This window comes from Erythrolamprus reginae, chromosome 1, assembly GCF_031021105.1.
Source record: "Erythrolamprus reginae isolate rEryReg1 chromosome 1, rEryReg1.hap1, whole genome shotgun sequence".
NCBI lineage: Eukaryota > Metazoa > Chordata > Lepidosauria > Squamata > Dipsadidae > Erythrolamprus > Erythrolamprus reginae.
In genome coordinates, this window is record NC_091950.1 from 140,246,057 (window position 1) to 140,263,456 (window position 17,400).

Consider the following 17,400-nt stretch of genomic DNA (forward strand, 5'->3'; position numbering starts at 1 on the left):
AAAACTCACACTCTCTCAATTTCTAGGCTAGTGTCTTAACAATTATCATAAACTGGATCTCATTCTGCATGATATAACTCTGCAGTATTCACTTAATAGGTTAGCCATGTTGTGAGCCTCCTAGAGTCACTGTGTGAGATAGATAAACATATAAATCCTGTAAATAAACAAATGGAATTGTTAGTTAATATTTATGTAACTGAGGTTGATTAAGAAAAGTTCACAGAACCTGCCTATATCAATTTATTTGCTGTTGGGTAAATATTTTTTTACATGACATTGAATTTATATTTGGTCTCAGTTGTTTTGCTTATATTAATGAAGTTATTCCTTATATATTTCCTCTATTTTTTAAAAAAAATTATCCTTGGATACAGCATTGAAAATAGAAAATTAAAAGGGTGCATGTTTAAGATTAAATATGTACCTTTCTGTATACAGTGATACCTCATCTTACAAACGCCTCGTCATACAAACTTTTCGAGATACAAACCCAGGGTTTAAGATTTTTTTGCCTCTTCTTACAAACTATTTTCACCTTACAAACCCACCGCCACCACTGGGATGCCCCACCTCCGGACTTCTGTTGCCAGGGAAGTGCTTGTTTTTGCGATGCTGGGATTCCTCTACTGGGATTCCCCTGCAGCATCGCAAAAACACAGAAGTCCGGAGGTGGGGTTTCCCATGGAGGGGAGCCTCAGGGGAATACCAGCAGTGCAAAAACGGGTGCTTCGGCTGGCAAAAGGGGTGAATTTTGGCCTTGTACGAATTAATCGCTTTTCCATTGATTCCTATGGGAAACATTGTTTCATCTTACAAACTTTTCACCTTAAGAACCTCATCCCGGAACCAATTAAGTTTGTAAGACAAGGTATCACTATACCTCCCATTTGCACCAATGCCTCTTTTTCTGAGTTTTTGGATCAGAATAGACACAGTTACCAATCAAATGGATTTTAATATATTTTACTTTTAACTGCTATTTTATTGCCTGAGTTAGTTTTTAAAGGTCCTTGTTTTTTCCTTTATATTTATTGATTCTTATATTTTTATATTTGCTCTCCAGAATCATGTTGCTTATGTTAGGCACCCATATCAATGCCTCAAAAGAGGAGATACTGATTTTAATAACATTTTAATCTGTGCAATTTTAATGTTTTAATATCTTAATTATTTTTCACTTTGTTTTGTAACTTACAAGCTGCACAGAGACAGCTTGTGAAGGGAGATGGGCAGCATACAAATGTAAGAAATAAACTAAAAATGGATCTGCTGATTGTTTTTTCCCCCTACCAAACATGCATTAAGCCAAGTGCTCTAACAGAAAGGAATGTTAAGCATTCTTTAACAGATGATGGTGGTTGAGAGTTGGGGAATAGAGTTGAACAGTGGAGATTTTCTACCCATACAAATGCTAACTTAAAAGGACAGATTTTCCCTAAGAACTGAAAAAATTGTTTGTTGGCTTGTTTGCCTGTCATTGTCCTGTAGCCCACTATGGTAAAGTGACCAGATCATGAGTTAGGTACAGCGGGACACCATTGGTGGTGGTGGAGGGGGGGCAGGATGGACGACTGACAAAACTCAAAATGCTCAAAAAAGCTTGTCTGTTCTTCCCCATGAAAACATAGCTGGCGGAGGGTGGTGGCTTCAATGGCGTCTGCAGGGCCCCTGTCTTGTAGGCATCGCTGGAGCGCTGGATGGAGACTGCAGTGGGAGTTGTGGGTCCCACAGCGTCAGGATAGGTTTGGCCTGTCGGTTTGGGCCTGGAAGCGGCTTGGCGGCTTGCAGCAAGCCCAGCACCAGGAGGGATGGAAGGACAAGAGCTGGAGTGAGTGAGCACGCTTCTGCAAACTGGCCACCCAAAAAAAGTGGGACTTTTTGAAAACAACGCACGACGTGGGAAAAAATCCTAAAAAGCGGGACTGTCCCACTAAAAGCAGGATGTCTGGTCACCTTACACTATGGACAACCAGGTCTGATTAAATTTTAGTCTAATTGGTCATAGCCGGGAGGGGGGAATTAATTGTCAGGAGGCAAACAGCAGGGGGAAAAGTGAGAAGAAATGTAGTAAAGAGAAGAAGAGAACCAGTTGAGGCAGGTAAGAGCTTTTGATACCTTCTGTTTTATGGAGGTTTAGGGACACCTCCCCTCCAGTGGTTAACTTCTGCACTCTGTGATTCATAAGGACGGGAACAGATACTGGAGCAGAAGAAATAACACAATCTGCAAATCAAATGCTTGCTATATAAGATTACTGGAAAAAGGGCCCCCGTCTCTTCTTTTACCCACAGGTTTTCTTGCTATCAGAGGCCCCATCCATAGTAAGATCATATTCATCATATACATGTGTCACAGATCTGTGTATTCCACTTCAACCTTGCTTTCTACTATACTAGTAACGTATCTGCCTACTTCAACTGAAAAGCACACAGCGAGAGATGCCAGACACTAGTAGGCGATTACAGCTAAACAGCACTTTGATTTTTATTTCCAACTGGAGCTTTGGAGCAGAAATGGAGCACATGATAGTTTGCAAGATGCTGAAGACACTGCAGCGTTTCCTGGAATATTGGAGCTATGTCCCAGGTGGTCTGCATGGGTGCATTTACTTTCCTATAAGATCTAAAGCAGCTTTTTGGCAATTAAATCTAAAGTGTTGCACAACCTTAAGCAGTACTGTCTTAAATAAAAACAAACACCTCTTTTATCTCTGTCTTCCAATGTAAATAAATCTGATCATGCAGATATGATAAATAGGAAAATGTAAAGCACCCTGAGAAAATTTATATCCCATGACAATCAGTAAGTGTGGTACCTCATGATTCTTGAGAAATGTATCTTTTCTTTTATGTAAACTGAAAGCATGGGCACCAAGACAAATTCCTTGTGTGTCTAATTATACTTGGCCAATAAAATATTCCATTCCATTCCATTCTATTCTATTAATAATAATAATAATAATAATAATAATAATAATAATAATAATTTATTGGATTTGTATGCCTCCCCTCTCCGTAGACTCGGGGCGTCTATTCTATTCTATTCTATTAATAATAATAATAATAATAATAATAATAATAATAATAATAATATATTGGATTGGTATGCCGCCCCTCTCCGTAGACTCGGGGCATCTATTCTATTCTATTCTATTCCATTCTATTCTATTCTATTCTATTCTATAAAAATAGTGGTTGCATTAAGTAGATCTGTAGAAAGGCTCTCAGCCTCTTGTCTAATCAATCCATATGCACATTCTTTCAGCAGATTGAAATTTCAGAAACTTACAACAGCACTGAGCTTACTTTGTTGCTTGTTATCTGTAGAAATTCTTAGCACAATTACTTTGTTCCTACAAAAGGTTTTGTGTTTCAAATCACAGTTCACCCCTGTGCAATGCCCTCTAAATAAGAGGCATTTAAAAAAGCCGTCCCACTATACCTGTAGTTCTGGCCACATTTTAATGTGCTTTTTAATCTCAATATTAATACTTTTAATTTCTTTATTTTTATATTACTGTTCTATAGCATTTTTAAAAAAATATAAGATGTCCAGGATTATATTTTGTGAGATGTACAGCTATATATAAACATGACCAATGAATGAATGAATAAACAAAATATTTCTTCTAAGCCGCTTCTGTCACTCCCCCAGCACTTATGATCCCCACTACAAAAAATATACCATTTTTATTCTGTCTTTTCAGCAGAAGGATAATAATAATCACAATGCTCAGAAAAAGGAGAAAACCCAGAATGATGCAGGTTATCCGCAGGTTCCGATCTGGTGATGTTGCTTTGGGGTCTTCAGGAGTTGTAAAAACTGCAAATGGAAAAGTTGATAGAAATGAGAAAAGGAGAGGGGGGGGGGGAAATCCCTGCTTTTTTAACCAGTGTACAGGTAGTCCTGGACTCATGGCCACAACTGAGCCAAGAATTTATGTTGCCAAGTGAAAAATTTGTTAAGTGAGTTTTGTCCCATTTTATGACTTTTCTTGCCACAGTTGTTAAGTGGATCACTGCATTTGATAAGTTAGTAAGCTGCTTGTTAAATGAATGTACCTTCCCCATTGACTTTGCCTGTCAGAAGGTTGTAAATCACATGACCACGGAGATCCTGCAACAGCCCAAAGTGCTCTTAATGATCATAAATCATTTTTTTCAGTGCCATTCCTACTTCAAACCATCAGTAAAAGAACTTCAGATCGTGCAGAATGCAGCCGCGAGAGCCATCGTGGGGCTTCCTAGATTCGCCCACGTTTCTGCAACATTCCGCGGCCTGCACTGGCTGCGATCGGTTTCCGGTCACAATTCAAAGTGTTGGTAATGACCTTTAAAGCTCTACATGGCATTGGGCCAGAATACATCTGGAACCGCCTTCTACAGCACGAATCCCAGCGGCCAATAAGGTCCCACAGAGTTGGCCTTCTCCGGGTCCCGTCAACCAAACAATGTCGTTTGGCGGGCCCCAGGGGAAGAGCCTTCTCTGTGGCGGCCCCGGCCCTCTTGAATCAACTCCCCCCCAGAGATTAGAATGGCCCCCACCCTCCTTGTCTTTCGCAAATTACTCAAGACCCACCTTTGTCGCCAGGCATGGGGGAGTTAGGATATTCCTTCCCCTAGGCCATTACAAGTTATGTATGGTATGTTTGTGTGTATGTTTGGTTTTTATAATAAGGGTTTTTAGTTGTTTTATTAAATTGGATTGTTACATGTTGTTTTTTATCACTGTTGTTAGCCGCCCCGAGTCTGCGGAGAGGGGCGGCATACAGATCCAATAAATAATAAATAATAATAATAATAACTACTGTAAATTGAGGACTACCTGCGTGTGGGGGGGAGGGGGGAGGTTTGGTGCAAATCTCTGCACATGTGCACAACCCTCCCTGCCCCTGCTCATATGTACAGGCCTCATTGAAGCCTGGGATGGTGAATAAACGGCCCAACGGGCAAACTGGAAGTTTGAAAAAATGCATTTCCAGTTTGCCCATTGTGCTATTTTTCACACTCCAGGGCTTAAGGAAGCTTCCAAAGCCTCTGGAGTGAAAAAAACAACACAATGAGCAAACTGGAAGTCCATTTTTCCAAACTTCCAGTTTTCTTGTAGGGCCATTTTTCACACTCCGGGGCTTCAGGGAAGGTTCTCTGAAGCCTCCGGAGGGCAAAACGGCCTTCCCCAAGGCTGAAAATCAGCTGGTTAGTACACACATGACACTGGAGCTTACATAGAGCAATGCCTTGCATGCCCTCCAATATGGCTCCACGGGCCACTTGAAAGCACGCATGCCATAGGTTCACCATCACTGCACTAGACCAAACCAGATCTCTTTTACTTTATTTTCTATTACCATTTAATACAATTATTACTCTCTTTCACCTCATATATAAAGTTAGTGTAGGACTCTTCACTCATGAGAATGTCTACAAATACAGTGATACCTCATCTTACAAACGCCTCGTCATACAAACTTTTCGAGATACAAACCCGGGGTTTAAGATTTTTTTGCGTCTTCTTACAAACTATTTTCACCTTACAAACCCACCGCCGCTGCTGGGATGCCCCGCCTCCGGACTTCTGTTGCCAGCGAACCACCCATTTTTGCCCTGCTGGGATTCCCCTGCAGCATCATAAAAACACGGAAGTCCGGAGGTGGGGTTTCCCAGTGAGGGGCGCCTCAGTGAAATCGCAGCATCGCAAAAATACAGAGGTCTGGAGGTGGGGTTTTGAGGACTTCGGTGCTTTTGTGATGCTGAGATTTCACTGATGCTCCCTTCACTGGGAAACCCCACCCCTGGACTTCCGTTGCCAGCGAAGTGCTCATTTTTGCGATGCTGGGATTCCCCTGCTGGGATTCCCCTGCAGCATCACAAAAACACAGAAGTCCGGAGGTGGGGTTTCCCATGGAGGGGAGCCTTAGGGGAATCCCAGCAACACAAAAACGGGTGCTTCGGCTGGCAAAAGGGGTGAATTTTGGGCTTGCATGCATTAATCGCTTTTCCATTGATTCCTATAGGAAACATTGTTTCGTCTTACAAACTTTTCACCTTAAGAACCTCATCCCAGAACCAATTAAGTTTGTAAGACAAGGTATCACTGTATTTCCTTTATTTAAAAAGAAAATTGAAAACAATTTCTTTAACAGAGAAATGAGAATCCAGGGAACAGAAAATCCAGAAGGAATCTCTAGTACAGTGTCAAAGAAGATGCCCATAAAATGTTGTGGCACTGTTTTTAGTATAACATACCCAACCAAGCACACAAACTTGGTCTGTAAGTACCAATGTCACCTTGAGGACATAGACTAAGTATGGGATTAGGTAAAGGATGCTTCGAGAGAAGTCTAGTCAAGAAGTAGCAATAACTTATATCCAGTGAAGGGCTACCAAAATTTTTACTACCACACTGTGGCCGTGGCTTATGCATTTTCTTTCAACATCTTTCTGTGCAAATTGGGTGATCTGGGGTGGAGCTCCATTTTCGCTACCCCACTACGTTTCCCCCCATCCAGGCAGTAGCCCACCCCTGCTTATATCTGAAAAATAATATGGAATACTACAGAAAAAACCAGAGGATTATTAAGTAAGATTGATTTTATCAGGATCCCCTGAAAGAACCCATGAATAAGACCAGACAATTTCACAATTGAGCAATGCAAGTGTTTTCCCCTGCAGCACCCAAAGAAAGCCATGATGAGACCAACATGGTAGGCACACAATGAAATCACATGCACATATGACACCTCTGCATTCTGATATCTGATGCAAGTATGCTAAACTGTGGCATTTATATGTTCCCATGCATGGGCCATCATATGCTTTGCCTGCAAACTATGCTGAAAACACTTTCAACAGCTGGAAACAGACAAGCCAAACCACAGCAGCCGAAGAGACACAAGTTGTTTATCCTACTCGTTTCTCAGTTTATCTTGGTTTAGAAAGGTGTCTATTACCACTGAAACCCTATATGGGAGGATAATACAAGATCAAAAGGTCAGATTCTCCTACTAGACTGTTGGGCAACATACATCCCACACTGTAAGTTCATTGTTGTTCCTCAAAAATTGTTCATTTTTTAATTTTATCTTACATTGTGCTTGTTTGGACATGGATTAATAAAAACTACGGTATTTGGTAGAAAAAGTAACATTAATAGGTTGAAGAATTTCTCCTTATTCACTTATTGCATTAACATATCGCTAAATATCTTTAGCCAGATATTCAGCTGCTGCCTTCAGATTAATATATGAACTATACAATAAGATATATGATTGTAAGCTACCCAGAGATACCCTGAGTAAGATGGGTGGCCAACACATTTAACTTTCCCCAACTTTGAAGTTCTTCTCTTTTCCCCTTTCCTTTTTTCTCCTCTTGTGAGGAGATGTCTGTACGCGTGAGATTTTGGTGTTTTTTTGCTTCTGTGCATGTGTAGAAGCAAAAAAACCACCAAAATCTCACACACTTGTGTGCCCCCTCACAAGATTTTGCTTCCTGAGATGCAAAACTTTGCGCATAGCATACTGGTAGCAGCAGGAGTGGCAACCAACGCCTGGTATAGCTATTAAGAGAATCTGGACTCACACATTAACTTTGCTTATCAGAAGATTGTCATAGCAGATCACATAACCTGAAGATACTGCAACCTTCACAAAGATGAACAGTTGCTAAGGCACCTAATGTTCATCACATGATCATGCTGCAATGGTTGTGTGACAGATGGTCATAAGTCATTTTTTTCAGGCTATTGTAACTTTAAATGGTCTTAAAAAGCACTGATGAAACTCAAGGACTACCTGACTATTGATTCAGGGAGTTGTTCACATGCCTTTATTATTCTAGGGATCATTATAATGCAGTACTTTTATGAAGTACCAATTCAGTCTACTGCCAAATGTCAATCTGATTGGAATTTAGCTTCTGGCTGTTTATACCACTAAGATGAATTGGGACTAAGCCAAAAGATACAGTTGAAAAATATTATGGCAGAAATGGGAAATATTTTTTTAAAAATAGTGTATGGGGATGTTGTAAGCTGCATAAAAATTTTGACTAGAGCGATACTCTGTTCAGAGAAACTATATTGTTTGTATGTTTTGTGAGTGTGTCTTAAAAAATAAAAAAAAATCTTTTAAAAATGATATAGTTGAGAAAGAGAGAAAAAATCACTGCTGAAAATGAATTAGCAAGTAGTAAGCTCTTAGTAAGTGGACAATCTACAACGACTTTGTTTAAGCAATTGCACAGGGTAGAATTGAAGTACTGTACTTTAAAAAGATTTTACTTACTGAGACTGGGTAGGTGGGAGGTTGAAGTTACAGTTTCTCTTTCTGTTGTATCTGTAGGAGTCTGGATACCCACTGAGCCTGAAATTATAAAAGGAGACAAAAAGCTAAAAAACCAAAATCAATTAACACCTGAGAAGTCAATCAGTGACAGATTTTTATTGAATTTTTTTTCAGTGAGCATAAAAATTAACACAAACTAATAACAGGTAAAGGCACACAAGAGAAAAAGAAAGGAACAAAGTCAAAATGCAAAAAGAAAGAAATAGGCAGCAGGATTTTCTGATTTCTCTTGCAGCAAACATAAGTACAAATTATAAAGTTATGTCTTACTCCCTGATTATAAAAGAAAGTTCACTCTTTTCTATTATTCATATTTGTTTTTTAGTCACTGAACCACAAATCATAAGTGATCCCCCCCCCTGATTTTATTCAAAAAGTCTCTAAGGGGTTTCTAGTCAATCATAAATGTAGACAGAGTTTACTTTCCCTGATTAAAGAAGTTAATTTGGCAGTCTCTACAAGTTCCATCATCTTCACCAACCAGTTTCAAATTTAGACAAATACAGATAAGTCGAGATTAAGCTTGCCCAGACTGTATAGTCTAAGACTCTAAGATAATTGCGTGCATCAAGAAGAAACAGAATTCTCCTGGGGAAAGCAAACCTTAACCCCAGTCCATAGAGGCTCAGCGGCTCAGAAATTACAGCACATATATGGGCTTTGCACCATGAACATTGTTGTATGGTTCAATAGATCAGAATCAATAAAGGAATGAAGCACATCAGAGATTTGGAGCAAAACAACCTTTCCAATCAAAGCCGGCTGAAACCTCCTACGGAGCGCAATAGCTAATATCATAGCAGGTTTCTCATTTTCCAAAAAAACTACTTTGGTTACCTTTGGCATAGTTAAGACTATGCATAGTTAAGTGTCCTTTCCAGAAAAACCAAACAACTTCATGGTATGAGTTATATATTGTAGCAAAAAAATATATAATCATTATCTTCATACAGAACTGATAAGCAAGCAGGCAGAAGAGATGGCATTGATGCCTCTGCCTTTTAATTTACAGTAATCCTTGCCATTTGCCAGTATCTATCTATCTATCTATCTATCTATCTATCTATCTATCTATCTATCTATCTATCTATCTATCTATCTATCTATCTATCTATCTACTTCTATTAATCTTCCCTGCTTTTGTGTTCTTCTCTTCTCTTTTTCATTTCTTTTCTTTTCAGTTTTAAAGGCACAGCCACGCGTCCTCTGTTTCCCTATGTGTTTAATTCTGCTAACTTGAAGTGTGGAAACAAAGAACAAGAATGTGCATGGATACTCACAGGTCTTGCAAAAAAAACCCAAAACCCTCCGCCCCACTTCATATTATAGGCAAAGAAAATTATGATAATTAGAATTAAAATAATGTTAGCCAGATGGCAAAGATAAGAATTGGTGGTAACTCTATATAATGATATGACACAAATTTAGTTATTGATAAGAATTTAAATATATAAATTTTTCCAGTATAGTTTATGTGATATACTTATGAGAAGTTTTCTTTCTGTTTTAGATATATATAGAACCTCTAGTAATTATATGAAAAGTTGATATTGGATTAATTAGTTTAATGGAGAAATGAAAGTTTGAATTAAAATTTACATAAAAGAGAGTTTAATATTGTTTATACTGATGTAATGCAATTTTTTAGTGTAAGATTGGAAAAATAGATCGTTATTTAGAGGTTTTTGATTTGATAATGTTGTATAAGTTTTATAGAATGTTTTTTAAGGGAGGAAAGACAAGAGCCTCCAATGAATGATTAACAGAAAAATAATTTTTTTATATATGTTTTATTATAAGCATGTTTTTTGTGTTTGTACTTATGTATTGTTTTTATTCTATGTTGGAGAAAAATAAAAATTTGTACTGGGGGAAAAAAAAGAAAATTATTTACCTGTACTCCTCTAGCTCTATTACTTCACATTTCATTTGTCTGACTGTCTGCCAAAAAACCATGGCAGCTCCTCTGAGGACTTAAGAACTGTCAAGCCACCTGTCCTCTTGACAGACCCGCTAGCATGGCTGTAGCATAAGTGCCAAGTAGCGGGGTGAGGAAGGAGCTCTGTAAGCAAGGAAAGGTTACTCCATAAGCCCTGCAGAGCAGCAATGTGGCTCAAAAGCAAACCAGATTCCTGGCTGGGCTCCTCCCTTTCCAAGACATTCAAATTTCAAATACTGAACACTAATGCTAATACACAGCCAGAGGTGGGTTCCTCCCAGTTCGCATTGGTTCTATAGAATCGATAGCAAACCATGATGTCACAGAGCCGGTTTGGTTGGTACCAGTCCGTGGATGCTTTCATCTTTTTAAAAAATGTTTGGGGTTTTTTTTGGGGGGGGGTGGATTTTTTTTTTACTGATTTGTTTTCTTTTGTGCATATGCAAAAGCCAGATTTCCTGCATTGTGCATGCCCTACCATTTTATTTTTAGCTTTTTTGGAGGGGGATTTTTGGTACTGCACATGCACACATATACAAAGTATGCACACACCTGCATGGGAGGAAGTGAACCGGTGGTGAGGTAAGTTATAACCCACTCCTGTACTCAGCGTTAATCAGCTCAGCTACTGAACTGGAATGATGCCACAGGGATACAAAGCCAATACGTAGAACAATGCAGGTATTATGTGAAAAAACACCTTAAGTGGAGGATGGACAATATTCCTGTTAGCAAGAGAGATAGTTGTATGAATCTCCATTATCCCCGAATGCTCAATACATGCCTTAGCTTGAATCGCTCAATAAATATCAGCTTGTATCAATGCAAGTAGAATGCCAAAGATCTGTCTTAGGTTTTGTGCTATATTTGGACTTGAAATAAAGCAACCTGGGGACATTTATCAAATATGAATATGACACAGAACTAAGTGACTAACGGTACAAAAGGCAGGATCAAAGACAGAATTCAAAACAATTCCGACAGATGGAACCCTGGGCCCAAAGCTATCCAGATGAAATTCAAGAGAGAAACATAGAGTTCTACAACCTGAATAGTAAACTATCCCAACCCTAAGGCCAGCTAGGATACAATAAATGTAAAAAAGAATTTAATTTTCCTAGAGGCTCAAGTTGAACCTGATCCCTTTCAGTCAGGGTTGAAACCCGAACATGGAAAGTTGGGAACTGAACCCGCATTGTCACTCTTGCAGGTTACTGATGATGAGGTTTTAAAAGGGGAAGAGTGACCCTGTACTGCCTTTAATACCATTGTCCATAGTATATGATTGCTTTTTATATTAAGGATTTTTAAACTGTTTTAATCAATTGGATTTGTACTGTTTTATTGTTGTGAGCTGCTCCGAGTCTTTGGAGAGGAGTGGCATACAAATCTAATAAATGAATGAATGAATGAATGAATGGAATGAATGAATGAATGAATAAATAAATAAATAAATAAATATTCCTCTGTGTTGAGGTGGGGGTGGGAACTAGATAAGCTGTAGAGCTCTTCTAATGCATTAAGAGACCTGGAAGGGAAGCAAATATTCAGAAACCATCACATAAACAAAAAAAGAAAGAAGCATTCTTTACATCCTGGGAAGGGAGAGAGTATTTAGCAGAGGCTTACTACTTCCCTGATTCACTAGAGCTGTGATAACGAACCTATGGCATGTGTGGCTGAAGTGGCACATGGAGCCATTTTGCCTGACATGGATGGTGTCGGACGTTCCTCTTCTGGGTCTCTGGTGTACATGCACACAGAATGATCAGCTGGCCTTTGTGGGTGTGGCAGTGCCAGAAACAAGAAGAGCTAGTCCCTTTATTTTTCCACTGTGGGCATGCACCACAGCCAGCTGATTGGTGTGTGTGTGTGTGTGGCAGTAACTGGAAGACTTCCTGGCTGGCACGCATGCACACACCGGAAACCAGAAGTTAATTTTTCGTGGCACACATGCCCCTTGGGCAACTCCTCTTTTTGATCGTGGCCCAGATGAGCGCGTTTTTCCTTTTTGATATTCGGTGCTGTGCCCGCACACTCCCTTTTTGGCACTCAGTGCTGAAAAGGTTAGCTACCCCTTCACTAGAGCAGTGTTTCCCAACCTTGGCAACTTGAAGATATCTGGACTTCAACTCCCAGAATTCCCCAGCCAGCATTTGCTGGCTGGGGAATTCTGGGAGTTGAAGTCCAAATATTTTCAAGTTGCCAAGGTTGGGAAACACTGTACTAGAGTATAAGGGGAAGGGGAGAAAAAACACAGCCAGCCTCTCAAGATTTTGTTACTGTAGCCTGTCTTAATAAAGTATAGTTCCAGTCCTTTTGTGGTGTTACTTTCATGCCTTGGTTTACCTTGTGATGGGCCAGTAATGAGATGCCACAGGCTCTCTCCTATCTTATGTAACATAAAACCACAAAAAAGTTGTTTAAGAATTTAGAGTAAGGTATAGAGATAATCTTGGAGAAACTAAGCTGAGATGATGGTTGCAACAGCATGTTGCCTGAGAAGCAGAGAAAGTATGAGAAAGAAACCGAGACTGACTACTCACCAATTCACTAGTATAAAAGGGAGGGACAGGAAAACCCAGTCAGGGTTTCAAGATTCTGTTGCTACAACCTATCTCAATAAAGTCTAGTTTCAGTCATTCGTGGAGTCTTTTTTTTCTGTCCTAACTTACCTCAGAGATATCATCAATATGCAGATGATACTCAGTCTTACTTCAGAATGTGTGGGTGGTGCAATAAAATTCTTGACCTGTGTCTGGAGACTGGACTGGTCTCAATGGAGAGAAACAGGTTTAAAGTTATGTTAATAAGATAAGGCAGTTGTGGTTTCAGAAGCAATTTTATTCTGAGGAGAGAGTGTGCCATCTTTTGCTCTAGACAAAGATTTGTGGTGAAATATTGCCGCTTAAAATGGTAATGCATTTGGCTGTGTTGGTAGAAACACAGGTCTTAAGAAGTAATTATTTACTTCTCTTCTGCACTGGTCAGGCTGCAGAGAGATTACCAAATCCAGTTTTAACATTACATTTAAAGAAGGATTTGAAGAATCTGGAAACCAAATTTTACAAGTAATGGTCCAAAGACCAACATATTTTAATCTGTATACTGAAAGAAGACATGATAGCCTAGATATGTATTTATTTAGAAAAAATATATGGCCACTGAATTCGTTCATGCTAGTTTATAAAATTAAAAAATAAAACCTGCAATATAAAAGCTAATTTAAAATCTAAAGTATTAAATTAAGCAGAGGACAGATCAACTGCATCTATTATTGCTTTAGAAAGCAAGATTAAAAGCATTACAAAGGAAACAGAAGATATTCCCTAAGCATTAGCGGAAACTTCCAGATAATAAAATATATCCAGCCTATTTCAGAAAATGAGGGTTTTTCTTCATTGGACAATCTACTGTTTTCCCCCAATAAATAAAACAAATTCACAAAAACCTTTTGTAATAATTCATATCCAACCTGGCACAAATCTTACTCTAACTTTTAACTGAAATAGCTACAAATCTAATTTAAATAATTTAAACAATCTTCTGACTGCTAGTTGGTGTTCATGGACAACCTTCTGCCTGCCTGCCATATTTAGTGTTTGTTTGTCCTTTAACTCTATGTTACAAATAACTCCTGGTTTTTTATGTTTGGGCTAGAGGGTCTTTTGGTTTACTTGAGATATTTTGGAGTCTTTACTTAGTGTGCTATAGTAAGCTGTATGTCTATTGGTTGTTTCTGAGATATTTTTGACGTGACAGTGTTACCATTTTTATAGCTTGTGTTAACTATGTTGCAAAGAGTGATCAGACACCTTTTGATAAAGTTGTATGTGTATCAATTTTGTTGGTAGATGTTGTATTGATGGTCTGTTTCCTTTTTCTGGCAATCTGGATTGCTCCACTGAGTTTATGTTCATCTGAATAAAGTTCTTATGCAGGAGGGTGAGTTGTTACTTTGATAGTGAAGCACCTGGTTACCGTGGGTGAATTTTTGATAGAGATCTGTTTTTAATTTGCTGCCATTTCCTGTGTTGATGAGGACATCCAGGAAGGGAAAGTGTTGTTTTCTTGTTCCCTTGTGAAATTAATCCTTTGAAGACCATGCTGATTGTTTCATGTGTCTTCTCTAATTATTTCTTTTTTTATTACAACAAAGGTGTCATCTGCATACTAGAGCCATACTTTGGGTGGTATGTGTGGGAATGCCATCATTTCTGAACTCTGCATTACTGCCTCTGCTAGGCATCCTGAGAGTGGGAGCCCGAGGGTGATCCTTTAACTTATTACTGTAGTTGTCTATCAAATTGGAAATAGCTAGGCAAAAGTTGATGAGATCCATGATTCTGGGTTTTCAATCTTAGTATATTTGGTTAGATTGGATATATTGTGTAATACAACTGCCAAATATTTTTTTTTGCTAGTTCTTGGTCTAAGGATGTAGAGAGTGCTGTAACATTGAATGATACCATACTCTCATCTTCTCCTATTAGTAGTTCTACATCTTTTCTGAAGAAGCTTCAGTGGGGAATTGATATCAATATTTATCTTCTGATTGACATAACAAAGAATCTTATCTGTCTCTGTTTGGAATTTTCATGCCATCCAGACACTAAAAGCCTCCAGCCACTGGGGCAGGCCCTTCTCAGTATCCCCTGTTTATCTCAGGATGGAGATATTGATGATGCTTCACTCAATGCCAAAGAATGGTCTTCCCTATCACTTTCATGTAGTTGTTAAATAATTTGGATATGAGGGTAGAGCCCTTTGGACCGACAATACAAAGCCTCTACTCTTCACTTTCATCCATTCATGAGTGAAGTGGTTCTCAACCTGTGGTCTGCAGACCTCTAGGGGCTACAAAGGCTTGAAGAAATACAGTACTGTATTATGATTTAAATCTTGAGTTGAGTCTTTGTGATCTTGGCCATGGTCTTTGGCCACAAAAGGTATTTAAAGGGTTCTGTGGTGAAGAATTGGTTGAGAACCATGGCATTAGTGCAAGTAATGAAACAACTGCTCAGGGGAGAAAAGAATCCATGTAGAACAACAGTGCCCTCCACCACTTATCCCCCCTGTTGTGGTTAGCTCTGGCCCAGCTCCTGCCCCAAGGACTGTGGATGTGGGGGAGACATCCACATGCTGCAGGCCTGTTTTTCCCCCCTGGTGGAATCTGATGATGAAGGCTCCTCTGACCAAGAAGACATGAGTGACAGGGAGGAGGAGAGTGTGGCAGACAACTCAGAAGGAGATCAATTATCTAGCTCCTCCTTGGATTCAGAATAAGAGTTAATGATACAGCCACACATGCGGAGAGCGATGCATAGGCAACAACAACTGAGAAATTATTATCCAAGAAAATGAGGCCACCTGTGGTTGGATGGGGCTGTGGTAATTAGTGAGGCTGCTATAAATAGCAGCCTGTGGGTTTGGCCATTGTGGAGGATTATCTGATTGTTGTGTTTCGTGCCTGCCTTACTGACTTTGACTTTTTGTGTGCTGATTTTCCCCCGCTTTGAAACTAAACCAGAGCAAAGTGTGTTTCACTTTGTGAAAGAAGGACTGTGAATTGCCTCACAGCTGCAAGCTAAGTATCACAGAACTGATAAGGGACTTGTACAAATTACCAGTTTGTATGGAGATGAGTGCTCTTTGCTATACCAAAAGAGGGCTTAGTTTAAGTGAATTTTCATTATAAAGAACATTGTTTTGAATTTACAAACGTGTGTGTCTTAAATTTGTACCTGTGAATTTTTGGGAGGAGTCTACCAGAGAGCCCGACAGAACACCCTCCATAGGCAATTCAAAAGGATATTATGACCTATAGTCTTGGATGTTGCGCAAATGGTGGAGAAGGTTACACTTCTATCCTGTCTTGCCATAGGTCACCAACATAAGCAATCTGTGCTATCTGGATCCCATATTTAAGCCTGAACCCCAATGAACATTAATTAAACATGAACACAAACAAAGGAAATTTAGTTAAGTTCCATTCACAAACCTGAACAAATCACACCGGCAATTTCCTTGTATTCACAACCATGGCTGCTCTTGGACAGACAGTCCCATAGATGCAATTTGTTCCCCAAGCATTTCACTTCAATCATTTGGATGCGTCCTGTCTCATTTTGGAAATGCAAACTATTGAGAGACCGAGAGGCTGAACCACAACCAAGTTGTCGACACACAACTTCAGCATTAGCCAGGTCCCAGTTGTCACCACATGCTGTGCCCCAGATACCCATAGCTTTCAACTCGACTCTGCCTGAACAGTTGCTTCCTCCATCCATCAGACGTAATATTTGAATTTCTGCAAGATAAGAAGTTGAGATATTAAAAAGACAATTAGAAGTCGTGCAACTTGAATTGCAATGTAACAGTCTTAACAGCGTCAATCAAAAAACACCTAGTGCAGCTATTCTGATTTTTTTCCTTTGACAGATTTTTGGAGACAGGGAAGGACGGAAGAGCTGTGGGATAGTTAGAAATACATGAAAACGTCTTATTTTAATAAGACAATTGTATTAGTAGGGATATGATTTAAGAGTTACATTAGAATTAGTTAATGTATGAAGATTTACTATATAAGGTAAAACAAATTTCTTCTTTTCATTTAAAGTAATAAGCTGATTTTAAGTATTTTTGAATGTATTCTTTTTTCTGTATTGAAATTTTACTTCTAGAATAAGCGGGGAAGATACAACCCCACTTTTATGTTTAAATGTGTGTTTGTCAGTTTTGTCTATTTTAAGAAAATTAATAAAATATATTGAAAAAAAAGAAAAAATAAATACATGAAAACGTCATGATGAAACTTCCACCTGGATCCATCTCAAACTGGTGTGACACGTGTAATATTTTGAGGATTTCTGAAATAAATGGATGAATGCCTAAGAACAGAAAATTTATTTATGAGTCTGTGGTTTTTTTCCCCCCTTACTACTATTTGAAGCTATCAATCCTGGCAAGAGTGGAGAACAACAAAGGGATGACATTTGCTGCCCCTGTTATTGATCTCTGTCCTGCCTGTACTACTTTTGTTTCATGTCACTGTCAGTCATTTGCCTTACCACTAAGGCAGTAGGGCACATTTATTTATTTATTTATTTTGTCC

At 39.0% G+C, this 17,400-nt stretch overlaps 1 protein-coding gene across 1 annotated transcript in view; it reads right to left on the reverse strand.

The window, feature by feature from the left end:
* Positions 1–17,400, reverse strand: part of CD6 (CD6 molecule) — a 69,692-nt gene that overhangs the window by 11,305 nt on the left and 40,987 nt on the right. Inside the window, exons 3-5 of the mRNA XM_070745146.1 lie at positions 16,288–16,596; positions 8,288–8,365; positions 2,119–2,202 (exon numbers count right to left, since the gene is read on the reverse strand). Of these exons, the coding sequence (XP_070601247.1) occupies positions 2,119–2,202; positions 8,288–8,365; positions 16,288–16,596 (471 nt within the window). The remainder of the gene's footprint in view (positions 1–2,118; positions 2,203–8,287; positions 8,366–16,287; positions 16,597–17,400) is intronic.